Source organism: Drosophila kikkawai, chromosome 3R, assembly GCF_030179895.1.
Source record: "Drosophila kikkawai strain 14028-0561.14 chromosome 3R, DkikHiC1v2, whole genome shotgun sequence".
NCBI classification, from domain to species: Eukaryota; Metazoa; Arthropoda; class Insecta; order Diptera; family Drosophilidae; genus Drosophila; species Drosophila kikkawai.
In genome coordinates, this window is record NC_091731.1 from 35,796,187 (window position 1) to 35,822,187 (window position 26,001).

The following is a 26,001-nucleotide window of genomic DNA, read 5'->3' on the forward strand; positions in this document are numbered from 1 at the left end:
TTCGCATAAGTTTGAACTATGAAGACCCTTTGCTGATAAGAGAAACGCGTGTTTCCCCATTTATTCGGGTAAAAATCCGCTTTATTTGTTAACAAATTCTAGCCTGTGTACAAAAGCAACGATCACCAGCAATAGAAACACACACTTGCCCAGGGCAATGATTAAACACGAATTAGAACTACAGTAACTATTGGGAGTGGGTGGGGCCTTAACATCAACGAAAAAAATGTAACTATGATTTGTAAAGAGTCTAAAAGAAGTTCCTGAATATGCGGACGACGGCCTGGACCCATCGCGGCACTTGTCGCTGCACAATTTCCCGCTCCGCCGTCTGCGATAGGTCGTACAGCCGATCCGCCTCCGCCTGAAGACGCTGGCTCAGGTCCTTGTTGGCCGTGACCAGGCACACTTGCGTCTCCAGATCACGGTTGACCGAGCGCTCGCCAAAGTTGGAGGACCCGATGAGCGTGAGGTTGGGCAGTCGCGCCTCGGGCAGGTAGTACCACAAGCCCTTGGCATGGTATGTCCAGCCAGGCTTTTCGTACTCGAAGAAGTTGACGCGATGGTTTTGCTGCCGGCGCACCAGACTCTCGTAGAAGCTCTTGGCTATCAGCGTATATGCGGCGGGAATGCCTCCAGCGGGTCCCTTGGCGCCCTGAAAGCCATTCGCCTGGAAAGAATACATTTTACAATCATCAATAAATCAAGAAATAAATCGTTACTTACATTGGGATGCGCCATTAGGATGCTGCACTTTGCCAGGCACTTGTGCGTGATGGTGTCCATGTACTCCTGCGTCAGGTTGAAGTAGCCAGTGGCCAGCTTGAGCCGCGACCCGGCCACGCAGTTGGAGAGCAGGCGCTTCGTGACGACGCTGTCGTGGTGGATGCCAATCTGGCCCATCTCCATCAGCGGAAACACCCAGGTGTCCGCCTGCGGATTAAGTTCCTTCGCCCGCGCTTGCCGCTCGAACGTCTCCTGCACAAAGTCTGCGATCCGCTGCTTGGCCAGCTGGATAAACTGCTCCTTGGTGCCTTCGTACGGGAGGATGCGCCAGTTGCGATGCAGTCCCTCGCTGGCATCTGGAGCCACCGCCAGACTGAACTCCTGCACCCGCTCGATGAACTGAGCGTAAAAGTCCGCCAGCGGCTTGTCCTCGATGAGTATGTAACGATCCTGGCGGTTGGTGAAGTAATCGTTGGACAGATTGGCCCCCGAAATGATCACCGCATCGTCGAAGAGGTAGACCTTCATGTGCTGCAGCCCGAGAAGCTCGTTCCAACGCGGCGGCGCCAGGCGCTTGGTCATCCCTCGCAGATCGGGCGTGTGGTACAGCGAGAGCTGCACCTGGCTGGCAAAGTCGCGCACCAGCGGCAGTAGCATGGTCTTGGAGTTGAGGGCGCCACGGGTACCGCGTGTAAAGTCCAGGAGCACGTTCAGCCGCAGCGCCGACTCCGCCTGCAGGCTGTGACGCAACGTCTGCACCACGGCGCTCTCCAGCTGACCGGTGCCCAGGTACAGGCTGGCCAGCACGATCCGGCGCTTGGCGCGGGCAATGCGCTGCACCAGCGTCTCGTAAAAGTGCTGCGGCTCATGGATGACCTGGATTTGGTCGCCGCGCAACGGGAAGCACGGCGCCAGATTGTGTAACCAAGTGAGGCTCTCCAGGGCTGGCGCTCCCGTGAACCCAGCGCTGGCCAACAGGTTGGGCGTCTGCTGCAGGCAGCCGATGAAGTCGCACTGGGCGACCGGAGCAAGCTCCTGGCTGAACAGGCGGCGGAGGTATAGCATTGCGATGGCGGGTATCGGATCTCGGCGGCTCCTAACTGGCTATGGGCGGCGGTGGGGGGCTGTCAGCCTCTGGCGCATTGCTCACAGTCGATGGGGGGTTATCTGACACTCACTTCCATTCATGGGAGCCTGCTACACGTGAAAATTTTGAATTTCAATAAAACGTAAATGTTTTCAAGGCACCAAGGGAGATAGAGATGGAAGAAAGACGATAACAGAGATGTCGATTTATTTTTTTTTTCTGACTATCGATTGATTATTTATTTATTTATTTTGTTATATTTTTTAATGTATGAATTATGAATACTTTATTTTAAAGAAACACAAATATTTTTCTTATTTTTATGGCTTATACTGTCTTCCCACACGGCGCATCTGTGAGAAACGTTTGGGATTTTTCGCAGATGCGAAACTCGTGTTCCCACAGAGCTGCATCAAAGTGCAAGTTTTATTTTTTAGTCGGATCCTTTTCAGTGTGACCAATTAACGAGAAGGGAAAAATCCGCTGTTTTGGAATATTTGAAACTTTATCAACGAAAGAGTAGGCGTTCACACTAATATTCGCTACAAATAAAAAAGGACGCGCTGCTTTAAATTATCATTTGAAAAGTTGTAAATGTGCAATAAACAATCTATTGGAACGTGTTACCAATACTCTTTATAAACGGGCCTGGCTTTGGAACCCGTACATCAAGCGTTTTGGGAAAACCGCGTTTTTAGTGCGCTACCAGAATCGAGAATATTGGAGATATGGAAACCACTGATGCGACTTCGCATTCGGATCCCCACATCGATTACAAAACCCCCAAGAAGGCTAACTCGCTGATCGACAGTGAGCAGTTGCTGGACAAGATCAATATACTGACCACAAAGCCGGAGAATCACTCCCAGAATGCAAAGGTAACCGCGGGAAAGTGGTGTGACGACACGCACGTGCAGTTACAGTTATCCTCGGTGGGGGTTTGAAATGCGCCAAAAAATATTTGTTGTAAAAATGAGAGGAATAAGTGTGAAAATACAACAAACTCTACAGATTATATTGTGGTTTTACTATTTGCTTTAAGTTTATAAGAAGCCCGCTTCAAAATATTTATTGGCATTGATTTGCAAAACATTCCAGATTCCTTTCGCCTTCCAGCTTTCCTTCTTTCTCTTCCTTTTCTTCTACTGGAAATATAAAACAGTTAATTGTTACACTGCCTTCTCGATAAAGTGAACCCTTATACATATGCTTATTGTTTATGTCTGTAACTAAATTTGATATTATTAACCTACTCCACAACAGCTTCCCACAATCAAGGACTTTGTCATTATCAAACCTATCAGCCGTGGCGCCTTTGGCAAGGTGTTTCTGGGCTACAAGAACAACGACTCCAACAGGCTGTTCGCCATCAAGGTGATGCGCAAATCGGAGATGATCAACAAGAACATGGTCTCACAGGTGATCACCGAACGCAACGCCCTGGCCCTGTCCCGCTCCCAGTTCTGCGTGAGCCTCTTCTACTCTCTGCAGTCGCTGTCCTACGTCTACCTGGTGATGGAGTATATGGTTGGAGGGGATCTCAAGTCCCTGCTGGCCATGTACGGTTATTTTGACGAGGTCACTGCCCGCTTCTATGTGGCCGAGATGGTGATGGCGCTGCAGTATCTGCATCAGCACGGAATCGTCCATCGGGACATCAAGCCGGACAACATGCTGCTCTCGGCCAGCGGCCATGTGAAGCTCACCGACTTTGGCCTGAGCAAAATCGATATGCGGCGTGATCTGGAGATCTCAGATCTGATTAACTGCTCGCCAAACTTGAATGCTCGCACGCCGGGACAGCTGCTCTCGCTCACCTCGCATTTGTCCTTTGGTTCCGAGAAGAAGTTACAGGATTATGGCTCCGTTTTGGCAGGACAAGCTACGGGTATGAGTGGACTGACCACGGGCACGGGTACCTCCCACCTGCTGCAGGTCATTAACAAGCATAGTCTGATTATGGAGCTCTCTGACAGTGAGGGCGACACTTCTCTGAACGAAGCAGAGAAGACAAGCGACAGCAAGATCTCCGGGGTATCGCCGTTTTTCTCCGCGGAGGAGGTCAATGAATCTATAACGCATACTTGCACGACCAACAACAATGTGGGTTTGGAAATCTTCATTAGAATTTGCAGTGTCTAATTGTTTGTGTATTTATTTTACAGCCCCAGGACAGCAGCTCCTCTTGCTCCTTTCACACCTGCACCTCGGGGGATTTGAGCAAGTGTTTGCCTCAGGAACCCACTGGAGCCGAGACAGTGACCAGCAAGCGTCGCGTGGAATTCGCCCTAGATACCGTCAACTGTCAGGTGAGTGACTACTGCTGGTATCAAACCAGTAATTTCTATATTTATTTCGCAATAAAGGGCTGCAAGCAGGCCGAGCAGGACAGCAGCAATGGTGGCAAGCATTTGCCGAAGCTGGAGACTGCAAACGATGCTTCGTTTGAGTTTTCCATGGTGCGCAGGCGATCGCTCGAGGAGGTGCGTTGGCATGTGCATGAGTGTGTCCAGTCTGTCTCTTAGCATAATGTTTCAACAATAATTCTTTATTTGTATTAACGATATCCTACAATCTCCCGTCCAGCGCAAAGGCATCTCAAAGGGGCAGGAGGACTCTGGCGTCTCAAGCCGCAAGGGTGACGACAACTCCAGCTGCCACCTGAACCTGAACAGTGAGAGCACAGCCTCGTCGATCGAGAAGAACGCTGAGAACCTGAGCCAGTCCAAGGAGGACTTTAGCTGCTCGGACTATTCGCGCAGCTACAATCTAACCAATGCCAACGAAATGAGCGGCATCCACATGAACTCGCCCTTTCGCAACCTGTCCAAGCACTTCAAGCGTCCCGATTTCCTGCGCGGCATGAAGCGGAAGATAAACCTGGTCAACCGTTCAGACAACATGTCCAGCATGGAGGCCGATGGCTCTAGTTCGGGCACCAGCAGCGCCCACACCGGGCTCACCCAGGAAATTGAGATCCTTAACATTGGTAGCAGTACGCCCAAGAAGCGTAAGGCTCGCTCATCGCCCATACGGGGAGTGCTCAAGGTGCGCTCCCTCTCCGATGACGAGCTGCCCATTAATCATCTGCTCGGACCGGAGGCCAATGTGGCCAACGTGGTCTTCTCCACGCCCGTCTCCTCGCAGAAGCTGCCACGTCGCGATGGTGGTCTGCTGGGCAAGCTAAAGGCCACCCGGTTCGCTCTGCCCCTGTCCATAGAGAATAAGAAACGGGAGCATGCCACCACGGAGAAGATGTCCGGTGTGCAGTATCACCTGAAGCTAGCCGACGATCCCACAATGTCGCCCATTAATCATGGAGCAGGGAACATACCAAAAACACCAAAGAATGTGAACATTAACACACCGTTTCGTACCCCGAAGTCGGTGAGGCGAGGAGCTCGGGTTTCCAACGAGCGCATTCTGGGCACACCCGATTACCTGGCACCGGAGCTGCTGCTGAAGCAGGGTCATGGTCCCGCCGTCGACTGGTGGGCATTGGGAGTGTGTTTCTACGAGTTCATGACCGGCATTCCGCCCTTCAACGACGAGACGCCTCAGAAGGTATTTGACAACATTCTGAACAAAAGTAAGTGAACTTTTTACCAAGAATTACCTTCAAGTATCCTACTAATTCCCACCACTTCTTGCAGACATCGAATGGCCGGAAGGCGATGAGGCATTGTCGGCGGATGCCATGGAGGCTGTGGAACTGCTTCTGACGATGGATCCTGCCGAGCGACCGGCCGCCAAGGAAGTACAGCAGATGCGCCACTTTGCGTGCATTGACTGGGAGAACATTGGCAACACGGAGCCGCCGTTTGTACCCACGCCCGATAATCCCACGGATACGGGTTACTTTGAGGCGCGCAACAATCTGCAGCACCTGCAGCTGTCCAATTTTGCCGTGGAAGACTGATGTTTCAAGCGCGCTGTGCCCATGTTATTTTTATTAGTTTTTGTGTAGCAATATCCAAGAGTAGACCTTTAATGTTCACTTGTTATCGTTCGTCGCTAGCCCTATTTTTATTTATATTTATATTCTCGTTTTAAATTTCATTCAATTGTATAATTCATCATTTCGATGATCATAATCGGTCCTGTATCCCTAATTTCGGTACTGAATTCGAGTTTGTTATTGTAACTACGCTTAAACGAATAGCTTCAAGTATAAACCCTCGAGTTGTATCCAATAAAGTCATAGTCTAAAAGATGAAAGATACTTTGTTTTTCCCAAATTGCAGCAAATTGATCACTTTATTCACCTTAAACCTAGATAAGACAAATATACAACATCTAAAAAATAACACATCTGGCTGTATTTGGTCGCTCGCTCCGCTGGCTACGCCGCACTCAGCTTGAAGTCAAAGTCCCAGACCTCTGGAATGGTGGTCAGGTAGCTCTCCTCATAGAAGATGCTAATCAGCCGACAGACCATATGCGGCACAGCCCGGATATCGGGAAAGGTGACCTCCTTCAGCAGGCTCACAGCCCGGACAATGAGGGGTTTTACGTCTGTAAACTTCTTATTGGCCAACAGCATGGAGAGCTCCCTTAGTCCGCTTTCGTACTCCTCGGAGGGTATACGAAGGTCTCGGTTGGCCGGAAACAATGAGAAGATGACACAGGCCAGGCAACGGGTCAACACCTTTCGTCTTTAAAGGGTAAGTTATGTTAGCTTTAAGGAGATTCAAGTCCCATTTAAGATTCTCACCTGCTGGTAATGACCTCCGTCTTGAGTCCAATCACGCCAAGCAGTCCATCGCTCCAGCCCTCGGCTTTCGTGGAGGCAATCTGCAAATGCCTGGCCAGCATGTACAAAGGCTTCTTCATCTGCTGATTCACCTGCAGTATTTTGCAGCCGCGCGCTATAATCACACCCCAGACGAGGGCCATGCGGGGCTCCGTCAGCGGACTCGTCTTGATGTTCTCCAGCAACTGGGTCAGGTCCTGGAAGAAGGTCACCTTGTCGCCATCCGTGGCTATCTCCTCCATTTTATACACCACAAAGACGTGTAAAGAGAACAAGTAGCCGCCCTGCATGAGGGGCATCAGGTCCAGCTTGGGCAGGGACATGCTCAGAGCCTCCAGCAAACCCAACCAGCTGGGTGCATGCCAGGGAGCACTCTCCGGCGAGGTACGGAAGTAGCTCTCCATGCTGGCCTCCAGCAGCGAGTAGATGCTGGCAATGTAGGTGTTTAGGTGTCCGATGGCTGGAAGAGCCGAGTTCATCACCAAGTTGCCCGGAGCACACTGCTGTTGCCATCGAATCAGAGCCTTGATGTGGATGCTGAAAGGGGATAAGAGAGATTTTGGTAACTATTTCTTTGGTCAGTTGTTAGTTCCTACTTGGACACCTCCTGGCTCTGCGTCTGGGTGGGCGCCACCAGCTCCAGCATGAGGTTAAGAGCCTCCCGGCGCTGTTCTTCTGGTGTGCGATGCTCACTGCAGCTGCTGATGGCCCCGTCAATGCTGTTCAATAGCTCCAGGAAAGCCGTGGTAAAGGCACGTTCCCCCTCCTTGGTGGACAGCAGCTTCTTGTGCTTGGCTCCGCAGGCACGCTGAAGACGAACCATGGAGCGGGTGTACAGCATGCGCTTGGCGGTGCCCAGAACAACTGCTTCTTGGGCAGAAGCTGCTGGCAACATGGCACAGGCCTGTCGAAGAAGTCTGCAAAGGGGAAGGTGTTTTTATTTAAGTATTTAAGTTTGACTTTGCCAAGACTTACTCCAAGACAGCTCGATCCGCATAGTTGCTCTCGGCAGGCAGCTTCAGGACAATGGCAGGCTCCACACTGGCCACGAACCACTTGAGCAGCTGCTCCAGCTCGCTGTACTCCACCAAATGCCAGGGATACTGAACAGCTTCCTCAAGGATCTTACTCGTATTCGGATGGATGTGAATGTTCGGCTCAAATGCAATCTTCACAAAGATGCCAAACAGTCGCGAGAGAATGGCCACCGGCTGGGGCATCTGGGCAAACCAGGCGCTCCAATCAATCCGGATGAAGATGTGCCCCAGCATGGCATGTGACTCGGGCAGGTAACGCTGCAGGCTATCGTAGAGCAGCTCCACATGCTGGGCCGGCGGCAAGAAACGTTGCCAGGGCAGCTGAGCCAAGCCCTCATGAATGGGGGCCAACACATGACCGGCTATGTTGGGCTGGGCAAAGTGATGGACATACCAGGCAAAGACATGCTCCAGGATCTTGTTCGACGACGGCAGGTACTGCAGCACTTGCATTATGATGGCCACAAAGGAACGGATCATCAACTTGCTGCTGCTCACATGCTGCTCGCTCCAAGGCAGGAGCACCTTGCTCTGCCCGGGAGTGAGCTGCCTTATCCAGTGAGCCACGCCGCTGGCGGTTTGCTCGGTGTAGGGTATCAGCCAGGGACTGTAGGTCTCCACAATAGAGCCAAAAACTATGTCGCTGACTAAAGAAGGGGTTACAATTAATGCTACCTTAAAGTTAGGCCATAAAAACACTCACTCTGATCAGCTAGCAGCTCCTGGTAGCTGCAAATGGCCGAGGCGAGCAGCACATGACCGAAGCAGGTAAACCACAGCACCAGAGCCTGACAGTAGGCCTTGTGCTTGGGATACAAGCCATGCAGCCCATGATGCAGTCGCTCCTTTTGAAAGTGTCGGGATAAAAGTAAGAGCGTGTCTGTGGCCGCCTTCAAGGTGAACAGCTTCTGGCGTCGCGAAAAGTCCAGGGCCAGTTCATGCACCTCCAGTTCGTTCTGGTCCAAAGTCAACTCTTGGCAATTGGAGCGCACCAACAGAGCATTGAGTAGATCCTGGAGCACCACTGGCAAAAGTTTCTGATCTGAGACTCGATCCAAAACCATCTGCATCACCTCGCCATAATGTTGGGGAAAGTCGTAGCCAAAAATGTGCACCAGGTGACGGCGGAACTGATCCTGCAAGAGGCTACTATCCGGCTGTGACCAGGCCTCCAATCCTTGGAGCACCAGCAAGAGCAGGCGATTGATCTCGCTGAGCTTGGGCTGATAGGCCTCCAGCCAACCCAGCAGGTCGAACTTGGAAAAGAGCACGAAAAGAATCTGTGTGTCGCAGTGCTTCAAGTGCGAGTCAATAAGAAACTCGTACATGGGCAGGAAGTGCTCCACATCAGTGCGGCTGGGTACAAAGACCCCAGCCAGAAGCTCTAGCAGATCAGGACGCTTTAAAGCCAGTCGGAGCACGGCCAGTCCTTGGGCAGCCTGATCTGCTTGCAGGAAAACCTACCAAGTAAAAGTTAAAGTTAAACTTACAAAGCTAAATCTAAACCTTTTCTTGCTTACTCCCAGTTTCTCCAGCACTTGGAAGTACAGGTCATGTGTGGGCTGAAACTTCATGGTCACCTCGTTGAGATTATCCACCAGATGGTAGAAGACCTGCACGCCAATCTGCGTGACCTTTGCTTCCAAAGGCGCCACCAAGAGAGCGCCAATGCAAACCCCAAACTCCTCGATGGCCTGGGCAAAACTATCCACATTCATGGCCAGCAGCAGATCCTCCACAATCTTGTCGTGTCTTTCACGATTCTGTGTCTGCTTCCGGGATATAACCTCGTTGATGCGTACATGCTCTGGCGTCAGGGTGATCTTTGCAGGCGCTGTGCAAGTCCTTTGAAAGAGCAGGGAGTTGCACTCCTTCCGCCGGGTCTCCTCGTAGGGAATCATCTGGTACAAGGCCGGCACACTCTCCAGATAGTTGAGGTTCAGTGAGTTCAACTCGGATGTCTTGTAGTGGTAGGTGCTAAGGGTAGAGGGATTATTAAGCTGTGGGAACAAGTTTGTTACAAAACTCACTTTGCGGTTGAATTAAAAGTGCTCAAGCGCTTTTTCAGCAGATTCATTATGTTGCCATTGATGGGCGGCGTCTGCACGGGTTCCACGCGCACATGAATGGGTATGGGTAGTACCTTCTCGTAGGTGTTGAGCAGGCTCTTAATATGCTGAGTTGGTGGCTGACGCGGCTTTGGCTGAACTGGTGTCCTGGCTGCCCTTTGATTTGCAACTCTCAACACTTTTCGTGCCCACTGATCCGCCTGATGTCGCTGCTCCTTGCGCAATGCGGCCAGGCACAGGAACTCCGTCCAGTGGTTGACATGACCGCCTAGAAGCTCACGCAGCTTCTCGCAGTTGTACTGAGCTGGCAGGGCTTCGGCATCGCTGGTAAACCTATTGATCTGGGTGTCCTCCAGCCACAGAGCACAACTCTGCATCAGCTTGCAGCAGCTGCGATAGAAGTGGCCCATGGCCTCATCACTGGCACTCTTGGTGGCCAAGGCCGAGTAGTACGCCTCGGCTGACTTTAGCTGGGATTTGATGCTCTTCATCAAAGGCACATTGTGTTCATAGAATTTGTCGGCCACTCCAAAGTTGTGACTAAAATTGAGGGATTCATTTTCTGTGGGCACTCGCCACAGATACAGCTCAAAGAACTTCTGGCACACGATGGGGAACAGAGCGTGATTGCTGTCCATGCTGGCCAGCAGCTGGGCGTACTTGAAAATCACCAGCTGGCTGGGGGGAAAGGCAGTTGCCTTGGTCAGCGAAATGGTTTTCTTGAGAGCAGCCTCCAATTGCTGGGCGGAAAGTTGACGCAGTAGCTCGGGCCAGATGCGACTGTCCACCAGACGGAATTCAATCTCGAGGAGCACGAGATTTAGCCAGCAATTCTGCGGTGAGATGAGGGGAATGCGCGATGGCGACTGGCCGCCAAAGAAGGCCTTTAAAGCGGAACCCTTGGGGGCTGACTTCCAGTCCGTACAATCCTAAAGGAAGGAAAAATATAAATAAATAAAAAATAAATAGTTAATACCATATTTATCTTTAAGTTTATGGCTTACTTTGTAAAAATTGTAAAAGAATTCCACAGCCTGAACACGGCAGTCTGGAAATTGGTAGGAAATGCGCAGCATCCTGTCAAGAAGATACAGCAGATTCGAGTTTTGTGACCAGCCTGGTAGCGTGGTGAAGCAATTTAGCCAGATATTGAGCAGGTTAAGCGGTGAGCACAGTCCATAGCTAATATATTGGAGAGAATAGCAATAAAATATAATTAAATTTTATAATTAAAGACTAGAAAGAAAACTAACGTCCTAAATGGAGCACCTACCTGGTATAGGAAACAATCTGGTGATGCAGCATATTATCTAGCAGTTCCAAAATGGGCCCAATTGAGTTGGCATAGACCATGTCCTTGGCCAGCTTCAAGTAGGTTCTGTCCGCATTCAGCAATGTAATCAAGACTCTCTGGAAACTATTCAAATCAAAAGTAAATTAATCTTACACGAAATTAATACTCCCAACGAACCTCTCGCAAGTCGCCAACGTCTCTGGTGTCTCCAGGAATAGAGGCACTATCAGCTCCAGACACCGTATGGTGGCCGCATGCCGGTGATCTAGCAGCAGTTGCTGCAGCAGATTGAATCCATGCTGACAGATTAGCGGAATCGAGTGACCATGCAGGCTGACCAGCATGCCCACATAAAGTGCCAACGGGCGGTTCTCGTTGACCCCCTGGAAGACCATTTCCAAGCGCTCCATTTCGGGTATGAAAAGCAGCGGCTCCGTGGGATGCTGAAGTGTGCGTTTCACCGACTCCACACCCTGATCCATGAGATGAAGTCGCAGCAGGGAAATCATGCGCCAGCACCAGTTGGTAAACTGCTCCCGACTCGACTGAGTGGAGTCGATGAGGGAGGATACCTGACGCACACTCTCCGAAATCCCGGAGGCTCCTATAATTTCAGGAGCGTACTTGTTCAAAGCCTCATTTACCAAATGAGCCATTCGCACATGGATGTTGTGGGGCAGGAAGAGCCTACCCTCGATATCCAGTCCCCAGTTCAGGTGACTGATAATAAGGCGAGCCAGGTGACTCTCTGAGGACTGGTAATCAAAGTGCAGCAGCCAGTTGGACAGAACCTCGAAGCTGTCCATGCTCGGGTGCCAGTTCTCCAGCGGCAGAGCCTTGAAGAGATAGGCCGCCTGGTCTACTTCCCCAAAGCGCATCTTCAGCTGAACGAGCAGGCAACCAAACAGATCCTCATCCATCAGATTGGCCAGCATATCGCGTGCCGTCTTGTAGCAGATCTCCCTGGTAGAGCGATGGATATAGCCAATGCGGAAGATGTGCAGGCAGACAGCCTTGACCAGGCCTCCATCCTTGGAGCGACTTCGATCGTTGGCCATCTCGAAAAAGGTTTGCAAAAGGTAGTACATATCCTCGGGCGCCACATCCGCATTGGCCAGATCAAACTTCACCCAGAAGTCTTCGGCCTGGAAGGCAGCCTCTGCATTGCTGACCAGATCATTGGTGAGATCCGTGGGAAAACCCACATTCAGGTAGTAAAACAGATGCCACACCACCTCCGCATCTAAGGAGCCAAAAGGCAGGGTTGAGAAGTACTGCCAGGTGCCCAGATTACGAGTGCGATAAATGTAACCACAAGCACGAATGAGCAGGGCCTGCAGCTCCACCTGGATGCGTTCATACAGCTCCGGGGACTTTGACAAGTTGTTATTTCTGCCAAGGATGGATGGCTTTAGATGGTATAAAAAGTTATCTTATAAAACTTACTTGAACAATTCATAATAGTCAAAGACATATTGCAGAGTATGACGCACCAGGCGTCCAAGACGCTTGGCCAGTTGCTTGTATCTCTCGTTGTTGTAGGTTAGCAGCCCCTCGCCCAGGGTTCTGACCAACTGCGAAAAGAACACCACCACGGTGAGCATTTTCTGGGCTGTGATCATATCCGGCTCGAGTATATAGTCCTCCAGGAACTTCTCTATGCGCAGTGCTGACGTAAAGATCCTCTCAAAGGGCAGCTGGTTTAGCAGGGCAATCAAATCGCTCTCCTTTAGACCAACGCACTCGCCGGTCGGTGTGTGCGAGTCCTCGCCATCCGAGTCCACCACTATCCAGCGCTCCGTGGCCCCCGACGACTCTGTCAGATCAGCCTGACTCTTTAGGTACTCATTGCGCTTCTTGACAGGCATCAGAAGGATCTGCAGCACGGCCATGCAATGGTTAAGTTCGGGAGAGTTCAATTCCAGTGGCAGCTCATTGTTTTGGGTGCTGGGACCCATGGCTTGCATGCCTGGCACTTGCAAAAACTGTGCTGCCCAGGAGCCCACACCATTCGGACATCGCAGGATGTTGAAGAGCAGGAACCAATGGTCCTCCCTGGTGGCCAGCAAGAGTTGCAAGGCTATCAACTTGCGCAGCCATTCCTTGAGGTCCTTGTCAAAGTTCTAGGGGAAAAGGGAGACTGAGTATCAGTTTTAAGGTAAGAAAATAAACACAAGACTAACCGCATTGGGACTGCGTCGTCGGACAAAGCTGAAGAGTATCGAGATGGCCCGCCTTAGCTGAGACACACACTCCAGAGCCGGGCCAGATTGCACCTTATTCAAGGCTATTCCCGGCTGTTCCTCTGCTTGGGAATAGGTTAGCAAGTCATTGATAATCTGATCCACCTTCACTTTGGTTATCTTGGCCGTGATCAGGTTGTTGGTGTAAGTATGGCAGACCAGATCATAGAGGCTCGTCAGAGCAGTCTGGGCCAGCTCCAACTTGATGGGATTTACCTTGATGAGACTGAAAGACAAGAGAGTTTAAAATAATATATAAACAAAAGTATAAAGCTAAACTTTCTATAAGAAATACTCACTCGTAGGTCACGCTCTCTTGCACCACGTTGCCGTCGCCGCAGGTTCCCGAAAACGTACGTGTCACCGGCTCTCGCTCCCAGATTTGTTTCTGTGTCTCCGGGCAAGACTTCCGTAACTTCTCCACGTCATGAAGATTCGAGGTGAGCTTGCCCTGCAGTTCGTAGTACTCTAAAAGGGCAGCATACAGCGGATCCGATTCGCTGGACTCCAGCAGGGAGTTCATGAGGAACTCCAACTCAAACTGCTTGGCCAACTCCAAATCGGGACAATCGTAGATTTGTTTTGATTGCTCGGCATTAAGCGGCTTTATGTGGCTCCGGGCCAAAGCAAAGCCAGTGGGTGATGACTCCGCCTGGCGGTAGACAATCTTGGAGGTGTGCTCCTCCACCTGGGCATTGGACAGGTGCATGGGCTGAAGGTTAGGGTACTGAACAATGCGGACGCTTGTGGAGGGCGGGGCTGTAGGGGCACTGGGCTCGGTTTCCTCTTGATTTTGGGTTTCCATTTGGGGTTCGGGTTCTGGCTCTGGTTCCTGGGGTAATTCTTGTAACACATCGCTGGAGATACTGCAATCGTGACTGATAATGGGCTGGCCACTGGCCAGAGCCGCCACTCGTTCGAATTCCTCCAGCAGCGACACATTTTCGACTGGTCTTTGTTCTTCACTTGTTGATAACTCTTCCGTTTCGTCTTCCTCTTTTGGGGCCTGACGTGCGCCTCCCCGAGACTTCTTGGCCTTCTGCAAGGGAATTTGCTCAGGTTCTGGAGCGAATGGGCTATGGACATGAACTCACCTCCTTCTTGGGCTTGACTAGCGTCGCCATGGTTCACCTTTGATTTGCTGTGCCCTGGCTTTTTGCGTTTTATTTGTGCATTGTCGTGAACGCAGCGCCGCAAAACAATAAAATCCCCACATAATAGGGATGGGAGAAACCGGAGACCAGCTGGGGCCAGTCACGAGCACGAAAAACTATCGGAAGGGGGAAAATACGTTGACTTCAAAACAAGGTTGCATATTTTTTAATTTTTATTATTGGAATATTAGTTATTTTACTAGAAGGCAATTTCAAACATATTTTCTTAGAAAACTTTAAAATATATATATATAAGGTATGAATTTTTAATTTTTATTTTCAATTAACACTTAATAAAAATCAATATTCATGAAAAAAAATTCCGTTAAATCAAGAAAAATTGCAGGAAGAGTATTTATTTATCAATTTTTACAAAATTTAAAAATATAACAAAATAGGTGGTTTTATATCCATTAAAAAAATATTATAAATTTATATAAAAAATTTGGTTAAAAAGAATTCATAAAAATATCAAGTTGTACAAATCTTTAATTTTATGACAATAGGTGGTTTTTTTTTATAATATATAAGTTTTATTATGTCATATAAAATATATCGTAAACATTCCATTCCAACTACTTTTCATCGTGACTCACGCTGCACACCTGTAGCCCTGGCCAGCACTTTCTCTATCGATGGCTATCGATAACATGTCCGACGGGCAGCATTGGCCAGCCAAGTTTACGGGAAATTCAAGCGCGAAAGTAGGAAACGGAAACGAATACGCAGTTTCTCTTGTGTTTTTGTATAAAAATACGCTTTAATTGTCTTCATTTATTGCACGCGGTAAGTACATGCGAACGAGTTGCTACAAATGCGCGAACATTGCTCAACAACAGTCGCGCACGGAAATCACAGCATCTTTATAGACTTGAAACACTTTGCTAACTAATTGGTCTAGTCTAGGGCTTAGCTTACTACTAACTAAGTGCGGGGCTAACCCCTCAGAGCGCAGATCTCCCGGCTAGCTGGCGATACACGCCCGTCTCGCCCGCCCCCGGTACAATGTCGAGTTGTACCCTACTGCTGTCGCAGATGGACTGCTGGTCCGCTGTTCCATTGGCGGCGGCTGTTCCCTCGGATGTGGTAAACACCACTGCAATGGGGTTGTTCTTCTCCTTCTCCTCTGGCGAGGACTCGTAGCCATGGTTGACCTTCTCCTCCTTGCAGGTCGTCGTCGTGGCTGAGGAGTCGCTGCTGCTGCGTCCATTCAGGCCGGACTCTTCCTCGTGCTTGACATAGTATGGTTTTCTTCCAGAGAAGCGTTCGCACAGCCGGAAGATTAGGGGATGCAGCAGCTTGCCATCGTAGTCGTCATCGGGATGCTGGGTCAGCAGACTGATCACAGTGCCAATGATCACGGTGAGGGCGGTGCCTATCAAACTGTAGTACATGAAGCTGATCGAGTAGAAGCTCTCCAGGCCGGATCTAAGGTGAGTAAAGATTATAATCAAGGAAATCATCATAATCTTTGTGGCCTATTTACCTTTCAGGTGCTATGGTGGGCGGTGTGGCCACAAAGCTCTGGTTGTAGCCATCGATGGGAGTGTGGGTTAGCAGCCAGGGCATTTGTCCCTGCTCAATAATGGGCTTGGCAATGGACTGCGAGAAGCTGTGATTCGAGCATCCCTGCGAAAGAATCAAAAAGAAACTATTAATAATCGATACCGTTTTCAAAAACCCACTAAAAACCTACCTCCGTTGAGGTGGGGAGCATCGGATTCGACTTGTCCACGGTCATGCCACCGCCAATAATCCAAAGCACAAAGGCACAGGCTGTAACCATGCCGGCGGAGGTTCCCTTCCAATTGGCAATAGGCACCATCATGGCCAAGATGAAGCAGCCCAGCAGAGGCCCCGATGTGGCCGAGAACACCAGCAGCGAGGATTCAATGACACCGGCTAGCAATCCAACGCCAAAGGCCACGCACATGATGATCAATCCACAGATCACGGTGATCAGCTTGAGGATTCTAAGCTGCTGCTTGTCGGAGAGTCCCTTGAATTTGGGAAACTGCGATATAAAGTCCTCCCACACAACGGTAGCCAGAGAGTTCAGATTGGACACCATCATGCTGTAGGAGATTCAACGTTGCTTTGGGGGATCTTCTAAAGAGAATCTATTGCTGTACTCACCACAAGGCTCCATTAAACAAAGTGGCCATGAAAATGCCCACAAATCCAGGCAGAAAGCCAAGCTGATCCTCCACAAAGAAGGGCAGAATTTCATCGGTTTTCTTGATGTAGCCCTCAGCATAGGGATCACAGTTGATATATGTGGAGTAGATGACCATGCCGGAGATCCAGGAGAGTGAGAAGAAGAAGAACACCAAGGGGACATTGGTAAGCATTACACTGAAAAAGTAAAACACCACAACGCCAAAAAAACGTTTAAAAAAGGCTTCTTTAAGTCTTTAAAAGTGTAATTTCATCTTAAATTAATTAAAAATTATTTAAAAAAATTTTATTACTCTCAAGAAGGTTATAACATGTACCCAATCCTTTTCAAAGTTGTCTGCTTTTGCTAATTTCCGGTCTATGTTCCTGACTACAATTTTATTTACTTCAAGACAGTACTTACCGACGCACTTGCTTCAGCGACTTGAGACTAACATAGCGCTGCATAAAGTTCTGCTGGCAGCCGATCTGGGAGAGGGACATAAACAGCTGTCCCAGCCAGGCCGAGGTGGTATCCACTCTGACGGTCATGTCGCCAGTAAAATTCCAGAAGTTGAGACGACCTGGGAATAGAAGGAATGCCAGATGGTGGTGTCTTTAGTGCAAGTGCATGGCTAGGAAAAAGATTGCGGGATGGAGCAGGTGGAGGCATTCCCAGGAGACCGACGATTGCCGGCACAATGACAGCCAACAACTCAAACTCGAGTGACAAACGCTCCGCCGTCACACATTTATTACTGTCGTCATGCGAGGCTGCCATTTCCGCCGCGCCTCCCTCGCCCCCTTTTGGATTCAGAGGATGCCGCTGTTTTATGCCACTTTTATCATCATCATTTATGTGCATAATGAGCCGACGCGGAAACATAGGAGGAGCCATGGCGGCCACCCACAATGGATGCCATTTTAATAGTCATCATTCGTCAGCACACTACACACACACACTCCCCTGGCAGCTGGCTAATAAGCTGCCATGATCAATCGAACTAACAAAAACTGATGGCTCACCATTGTCCCGATTTAGCTGGTAGACCTTCTTTACGCCGCCGGTGGAAATGGTGCCCTGGATGCAAACGGCCACGGTGACAACGAGGATGGTCAGAGTCTGGATGACATCCGCATTGATGGCTGCCTTCAGGCCGCCCTAATGAGTTCAAATAGGATAAAGGAGAGAGTGAGAAATTTAAATATTTTCATCGTTAAATCGCCGGCATTCCCAAACATACCATAATGGTGAAGAATATGCAAATGATGGCCATGCCCGTGATGGAGGCCCAGTAGGGTATGCCAATCACCGTTGACAGGGCCACGCTGGGTGTGTAAACGGTGATGCCCAGGTTGCAGATCTGTCGAACAATATACGTAGCCGAGGCCAGGCATCTCACGGTGCGGCTCTTGAACCTGAAAAAGGACGAAGGAAACAGAAAAAACAGGAGCAGGTGAGTGCAGGCTTTAATTAAGAATTGCCCTCTTGCACTCTAGCCATTTATTTATTTTTATTAAACTTTTAATGTTTGCTCGTGGTCCCTTCTCGTTTTTCGTTTTTCGCTTTTGTTTTTGTTTTATTTAATTTTTTTTCTAGAGCTACTACCCCCTTTTTATGATTTACTACCCGCTGTAAAGAAGTTATGTGGAATCAGGGGGGGTAAATTTACGACATGGGCGAGAAAAACCTAAGAAAATTGGCGGGTCCGTAACTCGTTTTGATTGTTTTTATAGTTGAGCCGGGGCGCTTTTTATGGGCTCGGGTTGTAAAAATTTGTGTGTTAATTTGATGCGATATGTGCGACAAGATTGGGTGGGCCCCTCGCCTAATGATCGTTTAGTATGCGTTATGTGGCCGAATGGGGGCGAATGTCTCAAGTGCCAGAGCACACGCATTCGCCGACCGAGGAGAGGGCTTTAATAAATAAACTGCTTTACGTTCGTAATCCTTTGATTGGCATTCTGAGCTTTAAGCTGCTGAAGTTAACAGTCCGTTACGGAACTATTAAATGGGTTTAAGACCCTTGCAAACGATGAGTTTCATGAAGTAGTTGAAGAACTCTAGGTATATCGATAAAAATCGATATTTGATTTAAGCGAAGATATTTAATTTCAATATATATTACACCTTACGATATTTTCGATGTGATATTAGACGCACTACTACATTCTACTCTGTTTGGTAAATCGGACTAATATGTATAACACCTGAATTTTTCGAAAAGCAATATCTTATACCTATTCGATAATTTACGATATTAAAATTGCACTATATCAGAGCTTACGATATTTTCGATATTATCAGGCGAGGTACTTCCATATGAAAGACAGAAGGAATATTTTAAAGTTTAAACCTTTAAACTTTGGTAGATCCATTAAGACCACTCCTTCTTTACTAACTTACAGTGCCTTTCTCAACATAAATGCAGATTTCAAGAAGACCCTCTGCCAAAGATTCAAATAAACGTATTGATTGCATATCCTGCTCAAATCTAATAAGAGCCTTACTGCTATGAAAGCTACTGTGGCTTGTAATCACAAGTAATTTCTTGTTGAACATCCAAGCCGACTGCATAATCCCATTTTCCCCGCACCAACCAACTCCTATTTCCCTCTCTCTCCTCATGTCGTCTGTTTGCCATTCGGTGTCTCTGCAACCCACTAAATGATTAATTGCCCTTGGCCAATATTGATCTGAGCCGTGTTGGGCTGTCAACGGGCCCTGGCTGGGCCAAGCGTCTGGGACTGGGACGCAGGACATGAGCGATTGGAGACGCAGGTGTTCGGCTTGTGGATTAAATGCATATTTAGATGAATGACCTGCTTTTGTCTTTTACTGCGTAAAACAAGAAGAGATGCAGTACATTTTACCTTTAATCGCCTTAATGTTCTTTGGGTTATTATTAAATTGCCACCGCAGGCTGTGTAAGGGAACCCCAGCCCTTGTCTTTGCCCTTGCCCTTGCCCTTGTCCTGTGATGAGTATTAATTAATGATGATGCACTTTTCCAATAAGCAAACATCAATTGACAAGTGGGTGAAGGGGGGATTCCCCTACCACCCGGTTTTCTGTGCATTAAGCAAGCTTAACATATTTACCCATTCGACTTTACATTGTTGGTCGGGGCTTTTAAGCGGTTTACATGACAACGCGTCGTATGCTTGATATACATTTTAATTGCGACACACACACAGTAGTCGTAGTGTGCGGGCCGAAGGAAAACAATCTGAAAATCCGCCAGAGGCAGAGGCAGACTGAGAAGGGGGGCTCCCACATAAAATCCTGGCCAATTTGGCCAAGGACGACATGTATGACAGTCGCTCTTATACATATGTGTTGATTGAATGGGCGTGGCACTGGGTGGGGTTTCGGTTTCAGTTTTGGTTTTCTGGCTCGGTTCGGTTTGCTCGCTCGGTTGGTCAAACATTTATTTAGGCATTCGCCTAAGCATTGTCTCCCCAACCATTTGGTGTTTCGTGTCTTTGCTTTTTCTTGTTTTTCCTAGGGCTGAGCTTGTTGTGGAAATTGATAAAGAAATATTATTGTAGGATACAATATCCCACACACACAGACACACACACACACGGCATACGCATGTAGCATATTGCTGCTTGCGGTCAATTTTAGCCTGATATGTCAATTTAATATGATTTATGGGATTTATTGTTTTGGCCGCCCCTCAATCCCTCCCATCCGTTCACTCCTTGAGCGAGTGTTTTTCTACGTTGTCTGATTGTGGCATTTGTTTCTCATTTAGCCTGTTAACATTGTGTTCATCACAATAAGTGCTAGGCCGGGTCCTGGCTTAGGATTTGCCTCACTCTCTCTCTGTCGGTCTGTCTGTCCGTTGGTCTGCCTGTCGTTGTGTCTGCCTGTCATTTCATCTGCTCGATCCTTCTTCTCCGACTGTGTGTGTGAGTAATGACCTGAGGCTGTCACCATCGTCCAGTTGATTGAACGTTGTCCTGGTCCTAGCTTTTGTTTTAGTTTAATTGATTTAACTGAGCCTCTCTCATTCACTCGGCTTCTCCTACTTGGCTGAGTTGATTAAAGACGTCCTGCGATGCGATTGTCGCTTAATAACTTTAAATGAAATGTAAGTGCCGCAAAGTATGCAATAATTGCTGCAGCCATGCCAGCGGGCAAGCAATTACCAGCAAGGACACTCGCAGCTCGCAGCTCTCAGCTCCCAACTCCCATTTAGCGCACTCTCCTTCACTCCTTGCCCAGGACACAATGCCAATGACCACGAGAGGGTGTGAAAATGGGCTGTGGAAGCAAGCCCAGGGAGCAGGTCATCATCAGCAGGCGCGTGGGTGCTGCTCACCCAGCCATTAATTGAACACGGCTCCTGCAGGAGGAGGCTCCTTCGAAATTGAGTTTGGTCTGCAACTCGGGCCCATCATTTATCATGGCAAGCCACTAAGCCAGTTTTCGGCCAGAAGGCCAGGCGACAAAGGCATAAATTAATGGCAAATTTAATATGACGAGTGGTTTTGTACAATGGCCAGATAATCGCCGTTTAGGCAGTCAATCCTCATCCCCAACCCACATCGGTTTCGTCTACTCGTCCCCTGGGAGGGTCGAGTTAATTTTACAATCAAAGGCAATCTAAGCTAAAGGTGGCTCAGGTGAGAAGGGTGACACATTTGATTGCATTAAATGTCATGCATAAATAAACATAATCAGCCATATAAAGTCGGTGCTTCTGAGTGCCGGCGCGCACTGCGTTAAAAGCCGCCCACAAATAAATAAAAAAAGGGAGATAAACAAGTAAAGGAATCAAAAAGGAAAGACATAATCGACTGGGTGGTACCTTAAAAAAACAGGGAACTTCAATTGCTGGAAAGAATTGTAATTTGGATTTCTCAGAATTTTATCTTGAAAAATTCTTGTGAAATTTGCAATGAGTGCATAAATTACAAGAGCTGGTCATGCGTTGTTTTATTAAAATTACCATGAAAACTGCATTTATGCATAGCAAAAGCAAAGAATAATAAAAGCTGTTCCATTAATTTGTGGCTGGAAAAATGCTTTAAATAATGGTTTCGGTTATTCTACAAATTAAGCTTATTTATCTTTGTCAGATTTTTAATAATTTTGCTATATTTTATTGCAATCCATATAGTTTAAATCAGGTTGATGGTAATTTATATTTTTAAAGCTTTAAAGTTTACTCTGCTTGCAAAATGTATATTTTTTAAGTTATACATTTATTTATTATGTATAAATAAAGCAACATAACCTTATGAAATTATTTTTAGGGAAGTTTATAAGTTTATAAACAAAAATCTCTGAGCTCTACATTTTCAGATTTTAGGTTTTAGCCCCAAAAAACAAAGTTGTTTGCAACCACACCTTTCGTTAGTCCCAATATACCTTTATTTTTGTTGTGTATTCCCACCACACACACACACACATATGCGTGTGCGTTACTCCCAAACAACTTTGTTGTCTTTGAATTGCAAATCACGCTCTCACTTTGTAGCGCCGAAAACGTCTTTATTTATGCGTATGCATGTTGTCCTCAAAAAAAAAGCACCGACCTCCCAACCCTTCGCTGCTTGGGCTGTTTTGCCAGGTTTCCGTTTCCGCTTCCCTCTTCTTTTTTTTCATTTCATTTGGAGCGAGCACTTTGTGTCCCCTTGTACTCGTAAATAAACCAAAAGGAAGCCGAAATGCATTTTTTCCATTTGCTAAGTGCTAACAACTGTTCGCATTGATCTCTACTCCAGCTCTGGATATCAATTTATTTACATGTAATTGCCACCCCGCAATCACCGAGAGACAGGGACTGAGAGATGAATTATCTGGAGCGAACAAAGCCAAAGTTTGCTTGACCATTGAACTCGATGGCGGCCAGATAGCAAATCTCTGTGTGAAGCTGGCTAACACTTGAGTTGGCAGCGAGTCAAGGGTCATGCCCCTCCCACGTCTTCACCTCGACTTTTGCTCCTCCTCCTGCTCCTCCTTCGATTTGAGTGGCAGACATCACTTGCGACAGGCGACTGACAAGTGAGAGAATCCATGACTTGGTGAGTGTGCGTGTGTGCTTGTCTTGGGTTTTTTGTTTCGCAAGTTTTTGGGGGGGATTCGGATTCAAGCTTGATGCTTGATGCTTGATGCCTGATGCCAGTGACAGGCAACAACACGCGCTATTTATAAACATTATGGCACAAACGAATTGTCATACAATTTGTCAACAGCCTCAGACCGAGTGGCTGCTTTGTTGTTGCCTTCCATTTTCCTTCTTTTGCCTTTCCCTTGGAGCTTTTTCTTATATATCCTATAATCGTAAATATCAGGGGTATATGGGAATATTGGGTAATCTAATAACTATTTTATTATCTCTGAATTTAGCAACAAACTTATTTAGAACCTAACAAATTCTTGAATTTTATTAGTCAGAAAAATAAGCACTGATGCTGATTTTTTTGGTGGAAGGTTTTACCTTGATTTAAGTGAATAAAATTAGGCGACTTATACCGCTAGCTAGCTTTAATATCATTTAAAAATTGTTCTTTAAACTTTCTTTAAAATAAATAGCTAGAAATTATAGGATTTCCAGATATTAAAACCTCAGGAGAGTATAAAAGAAGGCATTTCTATGGATTCTACTTTGTATTCAAAGCTAAAAGAACTTAGTTCCCGGTATTTTCTAGTCCTTACACCCAACATAAGCTGTTTTTTCTTGTATTTTCTTTTTGTATTGTCATCGTGTTGCCAACCTCAAGGCTTTTGTCTTTTCCTCAAATTGTTTTTCTCCTACACACACTCGTCTTGGCCTGGCCTGGCCTGCTCTGTGTGTGCGTTTGCCCAAGTGGCTTTTGCCAATTTGTAGCATATTCACTTATCGGCCTCTGTGTGTGCCCTAGACCCCATTTCCATATCCATTTCCCTCGTCCAAAGGATCGGCTCAGCCTATTTTGATGAAGTTGTATGCATAAACATGTCGCGGGGCGCCAGTTGCGATGACAAGCAACAATGAGGCAACCAACTTTCTTTTGGGGCAACATTTGGCCATGTTGCGCCGCGTCTTCTCTCTCAACCCTTTCCCTTTCTTGCTGGCTTTTCCCTTTTGCCACCCGTCTGTTTGCTTTTTTTTATTTCTCCGCTTTGGGGCCAAGCCAATTGACTAAGATTGATGGGAGTTACTCGTCTCGTTGGCTCTTCAATTAGTTTGAGTGTTGCTGTGTCCAAGCCGAATATAGCGAACATTTATAAAATGGTATGCTTTGGGGAAGTAACTTTATCAGTCATTGATTTGGTCATTAATTTAACTGGACTTTTGAAGCCATACAAAATTTAATTGCTTTTGAGGGAATTACTTCAACATTTTGATCATAGACAAATTAATTACCTTAATACTTCTGTTTTTTAATGAATATTTAGGGTTTGTTTTTGTTTGTTTAGTAAAGGGGCAAGTAAATGAGCTGGAGTTTATATTAATTATTAAAATTTAAAGTTCGCCAAGGTATTTTTACTGATAACCTAATAATATATCAGAGTTTGTTCCCATAAAAAAGAGTTAGCTTTTACTTTAAATTATTCCCCAAATATTTAAAAATAACTCATTGATTTTATAATTAATTTCGCTTTAGATTCCCAACATTTCTTCTTGCATTTCAGTTTCTGTTTATGCTAATTTCCAAATTACCTTCCAGGCAAACATTTAAATAATTTGCCAATTCTGCACAGCTTTCACTTCACTAAGTTTCGCTCGGTTCTGGTTTTCCCCTCTGAAAATTTTGTCAATGTGCGGCACATGCCAATTAAATTCCAATCAAATTATGCTCTCTGTCCGCCATGACCACCCCTCGCACCGCCTCGTCTCGCTTGTTTGTCTTGTCAGTTTTTGCAATTAATTGAATTCTGTTGTCGAAACTGCAAAACATTTGATAACAAATTTGTTAACTAATTTCGAACTTAAAAAACAATTAGGCCCACGAGGCGACAACTTGCGACAGATGGAAATGGGAATGGAGAAGGGAATGGGAAACGTCCAAGAGCTGCTGGCACAGACAAACTGACGACAACTGGGGCGGCGATAGCATCCGGGACCAAGTCCGAAACTGAATCCGAGTCCGAGGCTCAAGTTGGAATCCTCGGGCAGGGCAAGGACAAATCTATAGATTATTTGCTCTGTCGGCTTGGCTTTTGTTTGGCCATTTGTTAGAGGCTCATTGTTGCTGCTTTTGTTGTTCCTTTTTTTGTAAAATGTAATTCAAATTTATTTAGCAACGCAGCAAACTTGTGCCAGGAGTAGCAGCAGCAGAAGGTAAAGACAACAAGTGGGATATCTTATAAGCCAAGGTAGACGAACTTTTAGTACCTGGGAGTTTACTTTTGGCAATAAAGAATATTTTTTGAAGCAATAAGAAGGTTTTTGGTATAAATAGAATGGTTTTAAAGACCTTAATAATTGTTTTTAAATATTTTAAAGGTAAAAATTATAATTTACTACCTTTTAAAGTACATTTCCTTACTTTTCCACATTTTCAAACTACTTCTCTGTATACAATATACCCTAATTACCGCGTATATAAACAGAATCAGACCTGAGCCCTTGGCGCGTATCTGTTTAGTTTCATTTGGCCTTCTTAATGAAGAATAAAATTGTGTGCGCTTCGGCGATAAGCGAGAGGAGACACAACACGACGCATTTGGCGAAATTAAAATGAATGTTTAAATAACAATTTTCCTGTTTTGCCGTCGTCTTGCTTTGCTTTCGTGCTAATTAAACGATGTGGCGCTCAAGGGAGTGACTTTCCTTGGGACCTGTCTTTGTACTCACCTTAGATCGATGTACTGATAGACAGAGGTGATGCCCAGGTTAAAGTAAACAGGGACAAACATGAAGCAGACTATGGGATAGGCGCTCATCATGCCATAGATGATCTCCCACATGGCAGAGCCGCGATAATACAATTCACTGGGATAGCCTGTAAGGAAATATATTGATAAATTTAAGGAAAATAATAGGAAAGAAAATTGTTATATTATTTGGTTTAGGATTTTCTTACCCAGGACAGATCGCACTCCTAGAGTGCCTCGGGCTATGGATATCATCACGGCCACGATTGAAACACCGCCTGTGGCAAAAACATAATCGGCCTTGCTGCGCTCTTTTTTCTTGCCAAAAATGCGTGTCCATAGCGGTCCCAGGACTGTGATGGCTATAAACAGCACAAACATCAGATAATCCCAGCCCATAGTGCTCAGGTCCTTGGCCATGTTGTTTTTGCTGTTGCTGCTTCTGTACGCCAAAGAAAAAGACAAGAAAAAAATCAAATTTCAAGTTGGTCACCGGCAAAACACAAACACAATCTTTTCAACTTTTTTCTTTTTCGGTGGGGGGTTTTTAGGTGAGATGTGAGCTGGATAAAGCGTTTTCCAGCACAGTTGAGCATGTGCATGTTAGTCACGCCCGGTGGACATAATGCCAACTGAGAGCTCCCCCACTCGCCCCTGGTGGAAC

The 26,001-nt window shown here is 47.0% G+C and overlaps 4 protein-coding genes across 8 annotated transcripts in view; 1 reads left to right on the forward strand and 3 right to left on the reverse strand.

Moving 5' to 3' along the window:
• Positions 1-51: 51 nt before the first annotated feature.
• Positions 52-1,992, reverse strand: PGS1 (Phosphatidylglycerophosphate synthase 1). Its single transcript, XM_017182464.3, has 2 exons — positions 727-1,992; positions 52-670 (listed from the first exon to the last, which is right to left on the reverse strand). Exons 1-2 carry the CDS (start codon positions 1,789-1,791, stop codon positions 251-253), a joined length of 1,485 nt encoding a protein of 494 aa, XP_017037953.1. The 5' UTR covers positions 1,792-1,992; the 3' UTR covers positions 52-250.
• A 342-nt stretch (positions 1,993-2,334) lies between these two features.
• Positions 2,335-6,031, forward strand: gwl (serine/threonine-protein kinase greatwall). Of its 2 annotated transcripts, XM_017182401.2 has the most exons (6): positions 2,335-2,691; positions 3,077-3,916; positions 3,979-4,122; positions 4,180-4,296; positions 4,400-5,402; positions 5,467-6,031. In XM_017182401.2, the coding sequence occupies exons 1-6, from the start codon at positions 2,542-2,544 to the stop codon at positions 5,730-5,732; spliced, it is 2,520 nt and encodes an 839-aa protein (XP_017037890.1). In that variant the 5' UTR covers positions 2,335-2,541; the 3' UTR covers positions 5,733-6,031. The 2 variants fall into 2 exon arrangements, with proteins under 2 accessions (XP_017037890.1, XP_017037891.1); XM_017182402.2 differs by lacking the exon at positions 4,180-4,296.
• Positions 6,032-6,045: 14 nt separating this feature from the next.
• Epg5 (ectopic P-granules autophagy protein 5) lies at positions 6,046-14,509 on the reverse strand. The gene is made up of 14 exons (XM_017182400.3): positions 14,304-14,509; positions 13,509-14,248; positions 13,150-13,435; positions 12,413-13,089; positions 11,144-12,358; positions 10,946-11,089; positions 10,677-10,854; positions 9,634-10,601; positions 9,124-9,580; positions 8,307-9,063; positions 7,542-8,250; positions 7,163-7,483; positions 6,528-7,103; positions 6,046-6,468 (listed from the first exon to the last, which is right to left on the reverse strand). Exons 1-14 carry the CDS (start codon positions 14,331-14,333, stop codon positions 6,156-6,158), a joined length of 7,371 nt encoding a protein of 2,456 aa, XP_017037889.1. The 5' UTR covers positions 14,334-14,509; the 3' UTR covers positions 6,046-6,155.
• A 184-nt stretch (positions 14,510-14,693) lies between these two features.
• LOC108085725 (sodium-coupled monocarboxylate transporter 1) overlaps positions 14,694-26,001 on the reverse strand; it is a 39,035-nt gene continuing 27,727 nt past the window's right edge. For all 4 annotated transcript variants that reach the window (XM_017182450.3, XM_070286794.1, XM_017182449.3 and 1 more), the window contains 9 exons: positions 25,547-25,779; positions 25,318-25,465; positions 17,765-17,939; positions 17,547-17,682; positions 16,945-17,104; positions 16,500-16,718; positions 16,060-16,438; positions 15,850-15,992; positions 14,694-15,791 (listed from right to left, as the gene is read on the reverse strand). In XM_017182450.3, coding sequence (XP_017037939.1) covers positions 15,308-15,791; positions 15,850-15,992; positions 16,060-16,438; positions 16,500-16,718; positions 16,945-17,104; positions 17,547-17,682; positions 17,765-17,939; positions 25,318-25,465; positions 25,547-25,757 — 2,055 coding nt within the window. In that variant the 5' untranslated portion in view covers positions 25,758-25,779 and the 3' untranslated portion in view covers positions 14,694-15,307. The remainder of the gene's footprint in view (positions 15,792-15,849; positions 15,993-16,059; positions 16,439-16,499; positions 16,719-16,944; positions 17,105-17,546; positions 17,683-17,764; positions 17,940-25,317; positions 25,466-25,546; positions 25,780-26,001) is intronic.